This window comes from Monodelphis domestica, chromosome 1, assembly GCF_027887165.1.
Source record: "Monodelphis domestica isolate mMonDom1 chromosome 1, mMonDom1.pri, whole genome shotgun sequence".
NCBI classification, from domain to species: domain Eukaryota; kingdom Metazoa; phylum Chordata; class Mammalia; order Didelphimorphia; family Didelphidae; genus Monodelphis; species Monodelphis domestica.
In genome coordinates, this window is record NC_077227.1 from 258,537,714 (window position 1) to 258,554,377 (window position 16,664).

Genomic DNA, 16,664 nt, shown 5'->3' on the forward strand with positions numbered 1-16,664 from the left:
CTACAATCAGGACCACATGGGACTTAGCAGCTTTCACATTAAAGGATTGGAAGACATGGAATATAATATTTGGAAAGGTGAAAGATCTAGGTTTACAACCCAAAGTCACCTATCCAAAAAAACTGTGTATATTCTTTCAAGGAAAAAGATGGTCATCCAAAATACAAGCTTATTTGGCCAGGTTTTGCAGTAGGATGTGGCTGATGGAGGGTTATCAGGTATGGTCTCTTGCTAAAAACAGCATTAATAAGCTGAGCTTTGAAAGAAGCTAGAGATTCAGGAGTGTAAACTCAAGGCAGTGGGCTAATCTGTGCAAAGTCAGACATATGCATGTACTTTGTGAGTTCTTCCTCTTCCATCATGTCATTTAAAGATACCTGTTAAATACCTGGCACTTTGGAGAACAAGACAAAAGCACCCAGATGCCAGGGCTAAATAAAGAGGGTAAATTTGGATACTCACCAGCCCCCAGTCACCAATATGCCACCCAGGCTCCTGAAGAGGGCAGTTCTCTCCCATGCAGGCCTCAGTCAGGGGAGGCTTGTCGGCTGAGGAACAGGCAAAATCTTGGAGTGCAGAACCTTCATCACCCCAACAGGTGACTGTCCGGCTCCGAACCCCTGGGCCACAGCTGGCTGAGCACTGTAGGGAGAACCCAATCATCTTCATATGCTTCTCATTCCCCTAGAGCTATGATGGTGAACCTATGGCACATGTGCCCTCTCTCTGTGAGCACCTGCACCGTTGCCCCGGCACAGAGTTCACCAGAGTTTGTTACTAGAAAGCCAGAGGGATACAGGGCTGGGCTGCTTCCCTCCTGCTCTCCATGGGTGCCTGAGGACAGTGCTCACCTCTCTAAAAGATTCACCATCACTGCCCAAGAGAAATGCCCTTCCTGGGAGGAGTTACCCTGGTCTATAATAATTTAAAAAATAATAATAATAGCTAACAACTATATAGCACCTACTATGTACTAGATAATGTGTTAAGCATTTTACGATTGTTATCTCATTTTATCCTTGAAACCACTCAGTGGTAGGTCCTATTATTATTCTCATTTTATAGATGAGGAAAATTGCCTAGGGCCACACAGCTGGTAAGTGTCTGATGCCAGATTTGAACAAAGATCTTTCTGACCGCAGACCTGTGCCACTAGTGAGAGAGTGGTCAGGTCAGGCACCCCAAATGATGGTTAGACATCTGCTAAGCAGCCTTGGAGATAACCAGGACTTACAGAATCATTTGAACTCGGCTAACGGTATTTCTGGTGCTTCCTCCAGAAATGCCACCTTCAATTGTTAATCGCAGAGTTAGAAGGCACTTAAAGACCACCTCGTCAAACCCATGCCTGTTGGGACTCACCTCTCCCCAGGGCCCTGAGCTCCAGGCCGCACACCTATGCAGGTTGCAGGACTGTGTGCTTGGGGGCCTCCCCGGCAGGGCCGAACACGAAGCTTCATCAGTAGCTTCCTCCATGCCTGCCCCATCGGATACGACGCAGTAGACATGGCGGGACTGGGAACCCCCTCCACAAGGAGCTGAGCAGGCGGTCCATGGTCCAGTCTTCCAACTGAAAAAGGAAAGGGAAGCTAGAGCCCGTCTGGGCTCTGGTGCTGGGGAAGCATCAGTCAGGAAACTCCTTCCCTCGGTCACGTAATGTCCTAGCATTCCCATCCACCTCCCTACCCAGGAGGATGCTAACTTGTATAACTGAGGCTGCTCATTTGTTCAGCTTCATGGAAGTCCATTCTAGATGACACCATGGGGGAGGCACTGGATGAGAAGGAAGGAGACCCTGGGTCCTACTTTTGGCCCTGTCACTAATGTGGTGTGTGATTTTAAACTCTATAAAATGGCAATAAGTGTAATCACCAAAAAAAAAATACTGTAATAATAACAGCCACAGTTCTCTATTTTATAGTTACTGTGAAGATCAAATGAAGTTGAGTACATAATAATCCTAATAATATTTAAAAGGTGATTTTCCTAAAGAACAGATCTGATCATATCTCTCTACACAATAAACTTCAATGGCTCCCTATTACCTCCAGGGTCAAGCATAAAATATGGTTTATCTTTTTAGCTTTTTAAACCTTTCACAACATTCTTTCCTACATTTCCATTGCTCTTACACATTACTCTGTTCCCTCTTAATTCTCTTTGCCTTCTCTCTCTTATTTCCTATTTTATTTTCTATATAGAAATTTCTAATTTCTATATTTATCTATATATAGCTTTTGTTATTGTTCGTAGCCAACTCTTCATGAGCCCATTTATGGTTTCCTTGGCAAAGGTAATGGAGTGGTTTGCCATTTCCTTCTCTGGCTCATTTTCCAGATGAGGAAACTGAGGAAAGTAGGGTTAAGTGATTTGCCCAGGGTCACACAGCTAGCAAGTATGCTGAGGTCAGATTTGAACTCAGAAAGATAAGTTGTCCTTACTCCAGACCCGGCACTCTATCCACTGTGCAAGCTGCCCAGTATACATTTGTTGGCTTTTTGTCTCCTCTGTTATCTTGTGAGCCCCTACTGTTTTTTGCCCCTTTTTGTACGCTGGCTGTTCCTGATGCCTCTAATGCTCTCCCTCCCTCACCTCCTTCTCCTCCAAGTTTAACTGGTTTCCTTCAAAACTCAGCTCAGATCCCATCTTTTTCAGGAGGCTTTTCTGCCTCCTTTCCCTTCCCCATCCTCACTAGTGGCTTCTCTCTAGCAACCTCCTTTCCTGATTACTCATACTGCATCTATCTTGCACTTACATTTTTTTTTTGGCATCTTAAAGCCCTAATTAGAATTTGAATTCCTAGGACAGTGTTTTTTGCCTTTTGATACACACAGTAAGTGCTTAATAAGTGTTTGCCAGATGCTTGAATGATTAATAATAGCAGCTCATTTTTATATAGCACTGTAAGGTTTGCCAAGCATTTTATATATGCTATCTCATTTGATCCTCACAACAATCTTGTTAATAATATTAACTAAGAATATTGGTATTAAGTGCAAATATCAATAATATAGAAATAGGTCTTGATCAATGACACATGTAAAACCCAGTGGAATTGCTCATTGGCTACAGGAGGGGTGTAGGAGGAGGGGAGGGAAAGAACATGAATCATGGAACCATGGAAAAATATTCTAAATTAATTAAATAAAATTTAAAAATTTTTTATTTTTTAATTATTTGATTTATTTAATTATTTAATTAAAATTATTCTTATTTAAAAATAAATAAAATTAATTAAATAAAATAAAAAATTCAATTAAATTAAATTTAAAAATTTTTTTAAAGAATATTGGTATTATTATCCACTTTTGCAGATGAGAAAACTGAGGCTCAAAGAGGTTTAGGAATTTGTGCAGGGTCACAAAGTTAATTAGCGACAAGCAGATTTGAATCCAACTCCTTCAGACTCCAGATTCAGTTCTTTATCTTTTTCCTTTCCTTTCCTTTTTTAAACCCTTATCTTATGTCTTAGTATCACTTCTAAGACAGAAAAACCACCAAGGGTTAGGTGACTTACCCGGCACCACACATCTAAGAAGTATCTAAAGCTATATTTGAACCCAGGTTCTCCCAACTCCAAGGCTGGCACTTCATCCACTGTGCTACTGGGCTGCCCCTAATTCTCTTTCCAGCGCAGCTACAGGTTCTAATTCAGATTTAGTCAAGTGACTTTTCTCCTGTAGGCCAGTTTCCTCTTTTATAAAACGAGGGGCTTGCGATATACTCTGAATCCATAAGATGTTGCCATTTTTCTCAATGTCTCACCTTCTTTCCCATAGGTTCCTGTCCTTGCTCCCACCCCACCTCCCAGAGCTTCTGTGACTGGCATCACCCCAGAAGACAAAACTCAGCCTATGGAGAGGCTGAAAGGTCCTGGATGGCATGAGGTGGCAAAGGTTCTCCAGCTTCCCGGATCCCACAGTGGCCATGCAAAGCTCCAGTGCCCACCACCTTCTCCACCAAAGAGGCCACCAAAAGAGTGACAGAAGCCCCAACACCAGCTTGAGGCTCCTGGCCAGCTGAGAGACACCCACTGCTTCAGGCTTTCCAGCTTCCGCGGGATCTATGGCCAGGCTGATAGAGAGAGGGTACTCCCGGATGCCCACCCTTGCCCTCGGTTACCTTTTCCCACACATGCCTCGGGCTTGGCCATGGCTCCACACTCCCGGCCGGTGGAGGTATGAGATCCTTTGTGCACAGAACAAAGGGGTTTTCAAGGACCAGTAAGAGCATCTCTTCTTCCGAGGTCTTGGAAGAAAGGGCCATGCAACAAGGCACCCATCTTCCCCAGGAGGCTCCCCAGATTAGTCTCTGACCCCACCACAGGACACCCTCACAGGGGCTAAAGGGATCTGAGACATTCCAAAATAAGTTTCAGGATCCTTAGACTTCCAAGACTGAGACTGACCCTTTGATTTTTCCTTTTAGCCCTTACCTTCTATCTTGGTATCAATACTGTGTATTGGTTCCAAAGCAGAAGAGCGATAAGGGCTAGGCAATGGGGGTCAAGTGACTTGCCCAGGGTTACCCCACTAGGAAGTATCTGAGGTCAGATTTGAACCCAGGATCTCCTGTCTCCAGACTTGGCTTTCAATCCACTGAGCCACCTATCTATCCCCTGACTGACCCTTTTCTAAGGAAATGAAAGTATTAACTCCTCTTCTGCTACCACTCAGGTCTGACATGGCAGGTGGGAGAGCAGCAAGGAAGAGTAAAGACCACAGCTAAGTCCCACCTTGTTTCCAAGTCCCTTGTCCAAAGACCTTTGTGGGAATATGCTTCAGACTCTGAATAGGAAGGATCCCCTCATACTGAGGAAGAGCTAGAGGATGCAGGCCTGTCTCCTGCTCTGGATCCCTCCCCATGACAGGAAAAATAGGGTGGCAAGAGAGAGTTCTATCAGGAGGCTGAAAGGCAAAGACGCTCCCGCCATCTTGCTTTTCCCTCCAAAGTGTCTCTTCCATCTGCTCTATCTTATATCTACCTAATTGTTTATATGTCATCTTCCCCATTAGAATGTAAGCTTCTTGGTTTTGTCTTTCTTGTATCTTCAGTGCTTAATACATCATAAATGCTAGATTTCCGGATGCCAGAAAAAGGATCCCATTCCCCAACATTCCTCTTTCATCTTTCCCATGGTCCAGCACCTCGATATTTGGGGCAATATCTGCCACATGCTCTACTGCAGGAGCCAGTTCATTTTTGCTCCTAGATACAAAATTCCCATCTTGTCCCTCTCCCAAGTCCTGAACCCCACAAGACCATGCTGGAGAAGGGATAACCACGTGTGGCCCAAACCCTCCATCTTAGGTAGGGCTCCGCTGATGGGCGAAGGGAGGAAGGGTCAGCTGGGGGGAAGATGGGCAGAGCTCACCGCTTGGTTTGTGGGCAGGCCTGAAGGTTGCAAGTGCGATTGTCAGATGGCTGGGGCTTATGCCGGCACATATGATCAGGATAAACCTCATTGATGGTGGTGCAGAATACCAGGCGTGTCTGATAACCTGTCAGAAATGGAGGTCCAGGTGAGCCGGGCACAGCCTGAAGGAGGCCTGTATCTCCTCAGGGGTGGCTGGGGCTTATTCAACAACCCTGTTGGGAATGGGGAGACTACCAGAGCTGGGATTGTGTGGGCCCTCACCCTTGTCTCCACTTCCCTATACCTTGAACCCTCCTCTCTCCTCCTAATTACTCTTGTCTTGGCTCCAGGTGACCTCTTCCCCTCCTCACCTCCTCCACATTCTGCACTGCAGTCACTCCAGGAACCATGACTCCAGGTGAATCCAGTGTCCAGGGGCCAGTGGGGCAGGTAGTACTCGTATTGCACCCCTGGGTTGGGCTCTTGGCTGATAAGCTGAAATAAAGGGAAGAAATTATCTTTGTCCAAACCAGTGAAGACCAAAATTTCCTTTCTTGTTTTCTAGGTACTAGCACTCGCTCGCGCTCTCTCGCGCTCTCTCTCTTTCCCCCTCCCTCTCTCTCTCTCTGCCTCTCTCTCTCTGTCTCTCTCTGCCCCTGGGAGGTCCTCTTCTCTCTCTCTCTCTGTCTCTCTGTCTCTCTCTCTCTCTCTCTCTTTCACTCTCCCTCTCCCTTCCTCTCTCTCTCTCTCTCTCTCCGCCTCTCTGCCTCTCCCTCCCCTTCCTCTGTCTCGTGACCCTTTCTCTTTTAGGGTGTGTTTTATAGTAGAAAGAATAAGCATAATAGGTTACATTTATAAAGAACTTCCAGGTTTACGAAGTTCTGTAATCTCATTTGAGCATCACGACAAAAGGATGAAGTGAGTCCTACAAGACTTGTGGTCCTCATTCTACAGATAAGGAGATCCAAAACCCAAAGACTTTGCTCATAATCACCACAGCCAACAAACTGGGTTGATTTTTTTTTAATGAATCAAATTTTTGTTCTTTGTAAAGTGTTTAAAATGAAAAGGATAAGTTCTTTAGAAACATGAACTAACACAAGGAAAACATACAGTGACACAAGATTAAAAAGCAAGCTGGTCCCCTGCCTCCACCCATGCTACTGCTATACTGGAGAAGACCATGGCCCTAAGAAATAGGGTGATATAGTATACCAGAGAGCCAGGATCTCTGGGTTCAAATCCTGCCTTAGATCTACTCTCAGGACCCATTCAGGCCCCATTTTCCCTATTCATTCTGTTCTGCTCTTTCCCTTCTTTGATGTAGAGGCCAAGGATCAATCCTTCTCCCAAGGTTTCCTAGATCAAGGAAGCTTTTTTGGGTCATGGTCTCTTTGGACATCTGATGAAGACCATGAAAGCCTTCTCAGAAAATTTTATTTCAATGAATAAAATAATTTGCATAGGATTACAGAGGAAACCAATATTTAAACACAATCATTAAAACATTTTTAACCAATTTTTTAAAATGGGTTAAGAACATCTGCTTTAGATGTATATATATGATTGCTCGTTGTTTTGCCTTACATTTTCAAAGAGAACCAATAATATCATTAGGGTGATGTCTTGACTTGCATGTGAATTGGATTTAAGTGAGGCAGTTGCACAAAGTCATCAGCCTCACTCTCTCTTCCAGAGTCCTCAAAGTCCAAGACAAAAGTCAGGTCAACTGGTGATGGCCCAGAATTCAGTGAATGATCTTAGCATCTTCCATGTATGACCAAGCTCAAAGGGCTTCACCGTACCTGCTTTAGCTGCCTTGATGGCCAGTATTATCCTTATTTCAATGGTGGAAAGTAGAGAACAGAGATGGGCAATTATTTCCATAGGCTCCACTCACCTCGATGACCAGGGGCTCAGAGGTAGGACCCCGGGCACGAAGGTGTTCAGGGGCCAGGTCCCCCTCAGAGCCTCGTTCATACTGAAGGATAGTGCTGGCCACTGGCAAGGCCCGGCCAAACTCAATAGTCCAGTGGCCATTCAGGTAATACTCCCCCCGAACATTCTTCACTGCTGTGGGATGAGAAGGGGAAGAAAAAAGAGGAAGAAGGAAATGGCCAGAAAAGTCCCATGCAGGGTTGGGGAGAGAAGAGACTCTGATTATGCTTGTTCCCAATGACCTAGTCTACAAATAATGAGTTAATGAGGCTTTGGTCCTATAGTTGGATGCTCCCAAGGGATTTGCCTCAGGGAAAGTATGAAGGCAAGATCAAAGATAGGGCTATTAATCCATACCCAGGAAATTCCTGCTGGCTGTAACTTCTGCAATATGGATGCTGGTAGCTCCTGCGGGAATGATCAAAATTTGGTTGTAACCTGAGGGAGGCAGAAATAATCATGAGGATGGGGAGACAAGGAGAGGTGATGTGAAGTACCTAGACTACTCACCCCCCAATCATGTTCCAAACACACACATTCATGGCCCAGCTTTCTACCTTTCCAGTCTTTTTAGACCTTACACACCAGGAGCCCAAACTTACTAGATATTCTTGGATCCTTTTTAGTCTTCTTGTTCTTCCTTGAACAAGATGCTCCTGCTCCCATCTGGGAATTTTCACTGGCTGTCTTTCCACACCAGGAATACTCTCCCTGCCCCTCATTTCCACCTCCTGCCTTCTCTGGCTTTTTTCACATCCCAGCTGAAATTCCATCTTCCCTTTCCTGATCTCTCTTAATTCTAGTGCCTTCCCTCTCAATTATTTCCCACTTATGCTGTATATAGCTTGTTTGTACATAACTGATTATATGTTAGATTGTGAGCTCCTTGAAGGCAGGAACTGTCTTTTGCAATTCTTTGTTGCTCCAGGGGCAGCTGGGTAGCTCAGTGGATTGAGAGCCAATACACAGTATTGACTCCAAGACTGAAGGTAAGGGTTTAAAAAAAAAATTCTTTGTTGCCCCAACTCTTGACAAAATGCCTAGCACATTGTAGGTGATTAATAAATGTTTATGTATATACACCCGCACATATATTTAATTGCAGAGTGGATTCCTAGAGAGGCATGCCCCAAACAGTGTCCAACACTCTAGGAATTTGGGGGTCATCTGGTCTAATCCTATTGCTTCCAGTTCTGAAGGTCACATTTTAAGGACACAGGCAAGACCCATTTATCCATTCGTGCAAGGATTCAACAATCATTTATTAAGTAAACTTTATATAGAAGGTACTGGAAATTTTTTTAAAAGACCAAAAAAGTCACTGAAGGTTCTTACATTTTTCTAGGAGAAACAATGTTTAGGCATCAACTAAAAAAATGAAGAGTAAATACAAAGTAATTTCTTGGAAGGGCCAATTGAGGAAGAAAGGAATTTCAAGATCATGCCATTTAAGGATTGACTGTAGGTCAATCGTAGGAACCAATGATGGTTATAAAAGACTGGAGTTGGGGTATGGGGGGGGGGATGATAGCAGGCTACAGTTATTTGAATTTTAAAGGAATTGCCCTTGATCTATTTGGGCATGAGTGACAGATCCAGGAGCACTGAGAAGACATCACAAAGAAGTTGAGTTAGGTTTCACACAGGGAAAAAAAATTCCAGCCATTAGAGCTATTCAAAAGTAGAATGGTTTTAACCTCTTTAGAGATTAGAGGTTAAAAAGACTTTGGAGGTCTTCAAGCAGAATCTGGATGATTCTTTGGCACAGCCAGCATATATCAGAGGTAGGACTTGAACTTAGTTCTTCCTGATTCTCAGGCCATCTCTCTATCTACTGTACCATACTGGTTTTTGCTTGGTACACAATAGATGCTTAATAAATGCTTGTTGAACAATTTGGCAAAAGTGGATCCAGGACAGGAGCTGAATGCAAGGCTGATTGATGTCTTTGCTCTTCATACTAAGTAAATCCTCTAAAGCCAATCAGTTCCTTTTACCCCACCACATTATAGCCTGAAAGTAAATGGGATATGTTCAGGAATGGGAGACAAGGATATTGATTCTGTTGAGCAATAGTGATAACAACCTTAGTGCTCCCAACTCCTCCTCCTAAGTCGAGCCTTCTGCAATGGCTTCCTCCTGAGCATCTCTACCAGCACCCTTCTCTCCACCACCACAAAGATGATTGTGGGGCATGGCCAATGCAGTAAGGATTCCAAAGGACACATGACAAAATATGTTACCCATCTCTTGACAGAAAAAGAATGGATCTGGGATGCAAATTGAGATATCAATTTGTGGGGCACGACCAATGCAGGAATTTGTTTATTGACTTTGCTCACTTGTTACAAGGGTTTTTTCCTTGTGTGTGTGGTGGGGTAATAGGAGTAGAGTGGGGAGAAGTAGGAGGGGGAAAGTAAATTTTTAAATGAAAAGAATAAAATTAAATTAAAAACAAAATATATACACTAGAGAAGGAAACTCGAGACGGGATACTAATAAGCAAGGCAGTGTTAGCACCACTATGATATTTTTTTTATACCCTTACCTTCTGCTTGGAATCAATACTGTGTGTTGGTAGGCACAAGATCAGTTAGGGCGAGGCTGTGGGGATTTTAAGTGACTTGCCCAGGGTCACACAGCTAGGAAGTGTCTGAGGTCAAATTTAAAATTCAGGCTCTTCCATCTCTAGACCTGGCTCTCAACCTACTGAGCCACCTCCTTTGACATCACTAGGTTAAAGCCGTTACATTCACTTTTTTAAAAAACTATGCCACACAGTAGATTAATCGTTTCATATTCAATCCTTTTTTGTCCTTTGTACATGAAAATATTTATATTTAGCTTTTATTATTTATTTTATTTTATTATTTATTATATAAATAAATAAATATATATTTGTATATATAAATATTTATTTATATAACAGCTATTAAGTTTGTAATTTTTAAAAATTTTTAAATAGAATCATAGTAAGGGATCAGCTAGAAATCAGCTGCTTTCCTTAGGAAAAACCCTGGTACTTGCCAGTCACGTAGAATGTAGCCTGCCCAAAGGCAACTGAAGAGAAACCCTTAGTGTCTGGGCTGTTGTGGGGATGACCCCCAACGCTAAAGCAGCTACCCCTTCTACCCAAGAAAGAAGCAGTGACCCAAGGTACTGGAGCTACCCTAGGAGGGAGCAGCAACATGAGCCTTAAGAAGAAATCCAAAGGGAAAGGGGGATCTAAAAGGCATCAGGTCTAGAGCCTAGACCAGACATGAAGTGAATATTTGGGGACCTACGATTAGACAGCAGATTTTAGGAAAAGGGAAATAAGTACACACACACCCCTTCACATGATCAAAGACAGAGTACATTTAAGTTCTCTCTTCCCAATTCCAGTCCCTGGTCAAGATCATGGCCTCCTACCTTTGGTGAGGTCATTGGCATCAAAAGTGCCTTTGACTGGATAGCAGGTCTGGCCATCACCTCCGCAGCGTAGGCACTTGTCTTCTTTCTTGGATGAGTAGAGCACGTGGTCACAGCCAACAGCCTGCTTAGGGCCAGGACCAGGTGGGAAAAGGGGGAGAAGAGGAGAGGTGGAGATGAAAAGAAGGGGAGAGGGAGAGAGACCAATCTTGTAAGGATCAGATCAAACAAAGACTAGGAAATCTGACATACACCATCTAGTTCAGGGAAGAATGACAGAGTGATGGAGCTCTTTTTTCTCCTAGAAGTCTAGTACTCCAAGAGACCCCCGGAATCTGATTCATTTCAGGTTTTGTCAGTCAAGGGCCAAAGGTGAAGGTCATTTTGCTTGCCTCTATCTCAAAAATAAAGCACTAAATAGGCAGGCTATGCCTGGGATTAACCTCTTGCATAAGGCAATCAAGAGATTCCCCGGACTGAATTAGAAAAAAACATAAAGTTCATTTGGAAGGACAAAGGATCAAGGATATCCAGGGAAATAATGAAAAAAATACAAAGGAAGGTGGACTTGCAGTCCCAGATCTCAAACTATACTATAAAGCAGTGGTTATCAAAACAATTTGGTACTGGCTAAGAGACAGAAAGGAGGATCAGTGGAATAGACTGGGGGAAAGTGACCTCAGCAAGACAGTCTTTGACAAACCCAAAGACCCCAGCTTTTGGGACAAAAATCCAGTATTTGACAAAAACTGCTGGGAAAACTGGAAGACAGTGTGGGAGAGATTAGGAATTGATCAACACCTGACACCCTACACCAAGATAAACTCAGAATAGACGAATGACTTGAATATAAAGAAGGAAACTATAAGTAAATTAGGTGAACACAGAATAGTATACATGGCAGACCTTTGGGAAGGGAAAGACTTTAAAACCAAGCAAGACATAGAGTCACAAAATGTAAAATAAATAATTTTGATTACATCAAATTAAAAAGTTTTTGTACAAGGATGAAACTGTGGGTGAAATGAGGAAAATCACCAGCAACTATCTGGGGTAAGATTTGAACTCAGGTCTTCCTGCCTCAGGCCCAGGGCCCAATCTCTTTTTGGACCTTTTCTGGGGGAGTCAGGAGAGTCCAGAACTTCTTCTCCAAGGAACATTCCTTAATGCCTACAATGCACAGGACTACAAAGAAAACCAAAGGTCACTCCCCCACCCCCCCCAGTTCCCCTGGGGATCCTTGCTTTAGAAGTGCGGGAGGAGGGGAGCCCCCACCAGCCTGGACCCTCTGGAATTGGGCAATAATCTTCATAACAAAAACCTCTGACAAAGGTTTAATTACTCAAATTTATAAAGAGCTAAAGCAATTGCACAAAAAATCAAGACATTCTCCAATTGATAAATGGACAAGGGACATGAATAGGCAATTTTCAGGTAAAGAAATCAAGACTATTAATAAGCACTTGAAAAAGTGTTCTAAATCTCTTATAATTAGAGAGATGCAAATCAAAACAACTCTGAGGTATCACCTCACACCCATCAGACTGGCTAACATGACAGTGAAGGAAAGTAATGAATGCTGGAGGGGATGTGGCAAAGTTGGGAAATTAATTCATTGCTGGTGGAGTTGTGAATTAATCCAACCATTCTGGAGGGCAATTTGGAACTATGCCCAAAGGGCGATAAAAGAATGTCTACCCTTTGATCCAGCCATAGCACTGCTGGGTTTGTACCCCAAAGAGATAATAAGGAAAAAGACTTGTACAAGAATATTCATAGCTGCACTCTTTGTAATGGCAAAAAATTGGAAAACGAGGGGATGCCCTTCAATTGGGGAATGGCTGAACAAATTGTGGTATATGTTGGTGATGGAATACTGTTGTGCTCAAAAGAATAATAAAGTGGAGGAATTCCATGGAGACTGGAACAACCTCCAGGAAGTGATGCAGAGTGAGAGGAGCAGAACCAGGAAAACATTGTACACAGAGACTGACACATTGTGGTACAATCGGAAGTAATGGACTTCTCCATTAGTGTCAATGCAATGTCCCTGAACAAGCTGCAGGGATCTAGGAGAAAAAAACACTACCCACAAGCAGAGGACAAAGGGTGGGAGTAAAAACATGGAGGAAGGACAACAGCTTGACTACAGGGGTGGAGGGGATATGAAGGAGGGGAGACTCTGAATGAACACCCTACTATGGAAACCAATAGCATGGAAATGGGTTGAGGAAGCATGTGATACCCAGAGGAATTGCGAATTGCCAGTGGGAGGGGTGGGAGGAAGGGAAGGAGGGAAAAAAAAGGTGATCTTTGTTTCTAATGAATAATATTGGAAAATGACTAAATAAAATAAATGCTTAAAAAAAAAAAGATTCCCCCGTAATAATATCCTGAATCCCCTTGGGAGTGCTATCTCATGGCCTGACATCACAGGAATCTTTCCAGTCTTATTTGGAAGATCTTCTGTAGTCAATAATAACATTTAAGGTGCCCTACTATGTGCCAGACCTGTAACAAGACATTGAGGACTCCAAAGACAAAAATGAACAGTCCCTGCTTTCAAGGAATCTAAAATATATTGGGGGGTGAGGGGGGGGAAGGAACATCTACATAGAAAATTAAATATAAGCTATATACAAGGAAAGCTACTACAAACCAAAAGCAATTTCTTAGAGGAGGGTAATAGCAACTGGAAGAAATCAGGCTAGACTTCTGGTAGGAGATGTCACTGACCCAAACCTTGAAAGAAGTCATGGATTCCCTCAGATAGAGAATAGGAGAATGGCCTAGGCAAGACACCAAGATAGAAGGAAAATGTGTAGTTGTTGTTTAGTTGTTTTTCAGTTGTGTCTGACACTTCTTAGGTCCATTTGAGATTTTCTTGACAAAGATACTGAAGTAGTTTGCCATTTCCACCTCCAGATAATTTTTTTTTAAGATAAGGAAACCAAGACAAACACAGTAAAGTGACTTAATCTGGGTCACATAGTTAGTAAGTATCTGAGATCAGATTTGAACTCAGGAAGATGTCCAGACCCAGAACTCTATCCATTAAGCCACTTAGCTGCCCAAAGCCACAACAAAAAGGCTAACTTGGCTGGAATGTACAGTGTGTGAAGAAAGCAACAAGCAGTAGGATTGGAAAGGTAAATTGATGTTGATTAACAGGGGTTTTGTTTTTATTCTTTTTTTGGAGGAGGAGGAGGAGGAGGAGGAGGAGAAGGACATGAGAGGGAAATAAAATTAATTTTTTAATTAAAAAACAAAATTAAAGGGGGGAAAAAACAGCTGAAGCCAGAAGGTGAAAGGCTTTAAAAGCCAACTGGGGCAGTTAGGTGCTCAGTGGATAGAGCTCCAGCCCTGGAGATGCGAGATCCTGGGTTCAAATGTGCCCTTAGATACTTCCTAGCTGTGTGACCCTGGGCCAGTCACTTAATCTCAGTTGCTAGCCCTTACTGCTCTTCTGCCTTGTAATTTATACTTAGTATTGATTCTAAGACAGAAAATAAGAGTTTTTAAAAAAGCCAATCAAAGGAGTTCATATTTTATCCTAGAGACAAGAAGTCATGGATTATACTCCTTGAGCAGGGTGGTGATATAGTCAGCTCTAGTGCTTTGGGAATATCAGTTTATACTCTCAGCCACGTGGAGGATGGATTGGAGAGGGGAGGGCTTTGAGGTAGAGACAGCAATTCATAAGCTGTTGGAATAGTCCAGGCAAGAAGTAAGAGGGTCTGGATCAGAGCAGTGGCTGTGGTGAAAGGGATGGATGTGATATAAACCACAGAGAAGTAATGACAAAACTTGGCAATTTCTTGAACATAAAAGGTGAGAAAGATGGAAGAGATGAGGGTAATTCTGAAATTGCACATCTGGGAAACTGGGAGAAAAGTGGCGCCTTAACAGAAATGGGGAAGTCAAGAAGGGGGAATAGTTTGGGGGGAAAGACAATAAGCTCAGTTTTGGACAGGCCAAGGTTGTGATGCCTACAAGACATTTGGTTGGAGATACCCAATAGGAAGTTAATGCTGAGGGACTGAAGCTCAGGAAAGAGACTGAGGCTGGATATACACTCAGGAGAGTTATCTGAATAGAGATGACAGTTGAATCTATGGTAGCAGATAAGATCAGAGATGAGGGAGAAGTAAAATGGAAAGGGAGAAGGGAAGAGAAAATAGGAGAGAGGGAGAGATGGGGAAGAAGCGGGAAGATAGGAAAAGGAAAGGAGGGAGGGGAGATGTAAGGCAAAAAGGGAGAGAGGGAGAGAGAGGGGGGAAAGGAGATGAAGAAAAGGAAGAGAGGGGGAAGGGAAAGGAAGAGGAGAGAAGGGAAAGAGGGGGAGAGGAGATGAACAAAAAATGGAGGAAGGGAAATGAGAAGGGAGAGAAAGGGATGGAGAAGAAGGAGGGAGAAGGGGAAAGGAAGAAGGAGGAGGTAATGGGGACAGGAGAAGGGAAAGAAGGGAGGGGAGTAAAAAAGATAAAAGGGAGGGGGAATAGGAAAAGAAGAGGGAAAGAGAATGGGAAAAGGAGAAAGGGCAAAGGGAAAGGGTTTGAGAAAGGAAAGAGGGAGGGGAGATGAAAGGAGAAAAGGGAGAAGGGAGAGGGAGGGAATGGAGAGGGAAAGGAGTGAAAAGACGAATGGGAGATGAAAGAAAAGGGAGGGGGGAGAAGGAGGCACAAAAAGAAGGGGAAGGAAGAAGAGGAAGAAAAGGAGATAAGGGGAAGGGAGAGATAAAGGGGAAAAAGAAGGGAGAAAGAGAGAATGAAGGGGCCCTAGGACAGATTCCTGGGGTTTGTACATTCATATATAGGAAGTGGGACATGGATGATGATCCAGCAAAGGAAGATGAGGAAGAGGAGTCAGATAGGCAGGAGAAAAGCTGAGAAAAAGCATCATGAAAACTTTGGGGAACTTTAGATACTTTAGAATCTACAAATGGAGACAGTGTTCAACAGTGTCAAAAGCTGCAAAGAAGTTGGAGGGCTCCAAAAAAGCCACAGGTTTTGACAATAAGTGGAATTGGCATTGTTGGAGAGACAACTCTCAGCCAAGGGTAGAGGTCTTGAGAGGTAGTGAGTGAATGAGTCAGTCACCCACCTGACAAGTGCCCTGCACACAGATGTCCAGTTTGCCAGGCTCACATGGGGTCCCATCCACTACTGCCTCCTTGTGTCTGTAGTAGAAGTTTTCCCCCTTAGGAATGCAGTTCAGCTCACACTTGTTAGCAGCTGGGGAGGGGAGAGGGATAAAGATGAAGTCCCAAAGGATAAGGTTTCTTTTCCTGCTCAAAAAACAAATGGCTTGTCCTGATGGTTACCCTAAGGACAGATGGTGAACATGGTGATGCTTGAATATTCCATTACCTGGAGCATCCAAATCCTGAGCCACTCTGGAGAAATAGAAATTTATCAAATAAAGACCTCACCAAATGCCTCCTGATCAACATACACATTAGCCATCTTCCTCTCTCTCCACCACGATTCCCACTACCTTCGTCCTCCTTAGTAGAAAAGGACTGAAGAATTCAGGACTTTGCAAAACAGTGAAAACACCTTGCAGAGATGCCTGATTATTTTTTAAACCTTTTTCCTTCTGTCTTGGAATCAACACTGAGAATTGGTTCCAAGGCAGAAGAGTTGTAAGTGCTAGGCAATGGGGGTTAAGTGACTTGCCCAGGGTCACACAGCTAGGAAATGTCTGAGGCTAAATTTGAACCCAGGACTTCCTACTTCTAGGCCTGTCTATCCACTTAGCTACCTAGCTATACCTCTGCCTGATCGTTCTTAAACAGCTACATGTAGTGTAATGGAAAAACAAGTCATATATTTGGAATCAAGAGAACTGGGTTTGAGATCTGTCTCCAGGACTTATTAACTATATGACAACTGCATAATGGGAGCCTCAGTTTCTCCATCTGTAAAATATACAGAACACTGTATACACTATCTCTCTT

General features: G+C 43.3%; 1 protein-coding gene across 7 annotated transcripts in view; it reads right to left on the bottom strand.

Moving 5' to 3' along the window:
- The window catches only part of PAPLN (papilin, proteoglycan like sulfated glycoprotein), a 91,626-nt gene that overhangs the window by 44,360 nt on the left and 30,602 nt on the right, over positions 1 to 16,664 (bottom strand). For 6 of the 7 annotated variants that reach the window (XR_008914973.1, XR_008914974.1, XM_056810698.1 and 3 more), the window contains exons 6-14: positions 15,809 to 15,939; positions 10,706 to 10,829; positions 7,652 to 7,732; positions 7,257 to 7,429; positions 5,728 to 5,851; positions 5,375 to 5,501; positions 4,123 to 4,188; positions 1,363 to 1,570; positions 463 to 642 (exon numbers count right to left, since the gene is read on the bottom strand). Coding sequence is in view for 5 of the 7 variants with exons in the window: in XM_056810698.1 (XP_056666676.1) it covers positions 463 to 642; positions 1,363 to 1,570; positions 4,123 to 4,188; positions 5,375 to 5,501; positions 5,728 to 5,851; positions 7,257 to 7,429; positions 7,652 to 7,732; positions 10,706 to 10,829; positions 15,809 to 15,939 (1,214 nt within the window). In the remaining 2 variants the exon portion in view is untranslated. The remainder of the gene's footprint in view (positions 1 to 462; positions 643 to 1,362; positions 1,571 to 4,122; positions 4,189 to 5,374; positions 5,502 to 5,727; positions 5,852 to 7,256; positions 7,430 to 7,651; positions 7,733 to 10,705; positions 10,830 to 15,808; positions 15,940 to 16,664) is intronic. The other variant, XM_056810699.1, reaches the window with a different exon arrangement.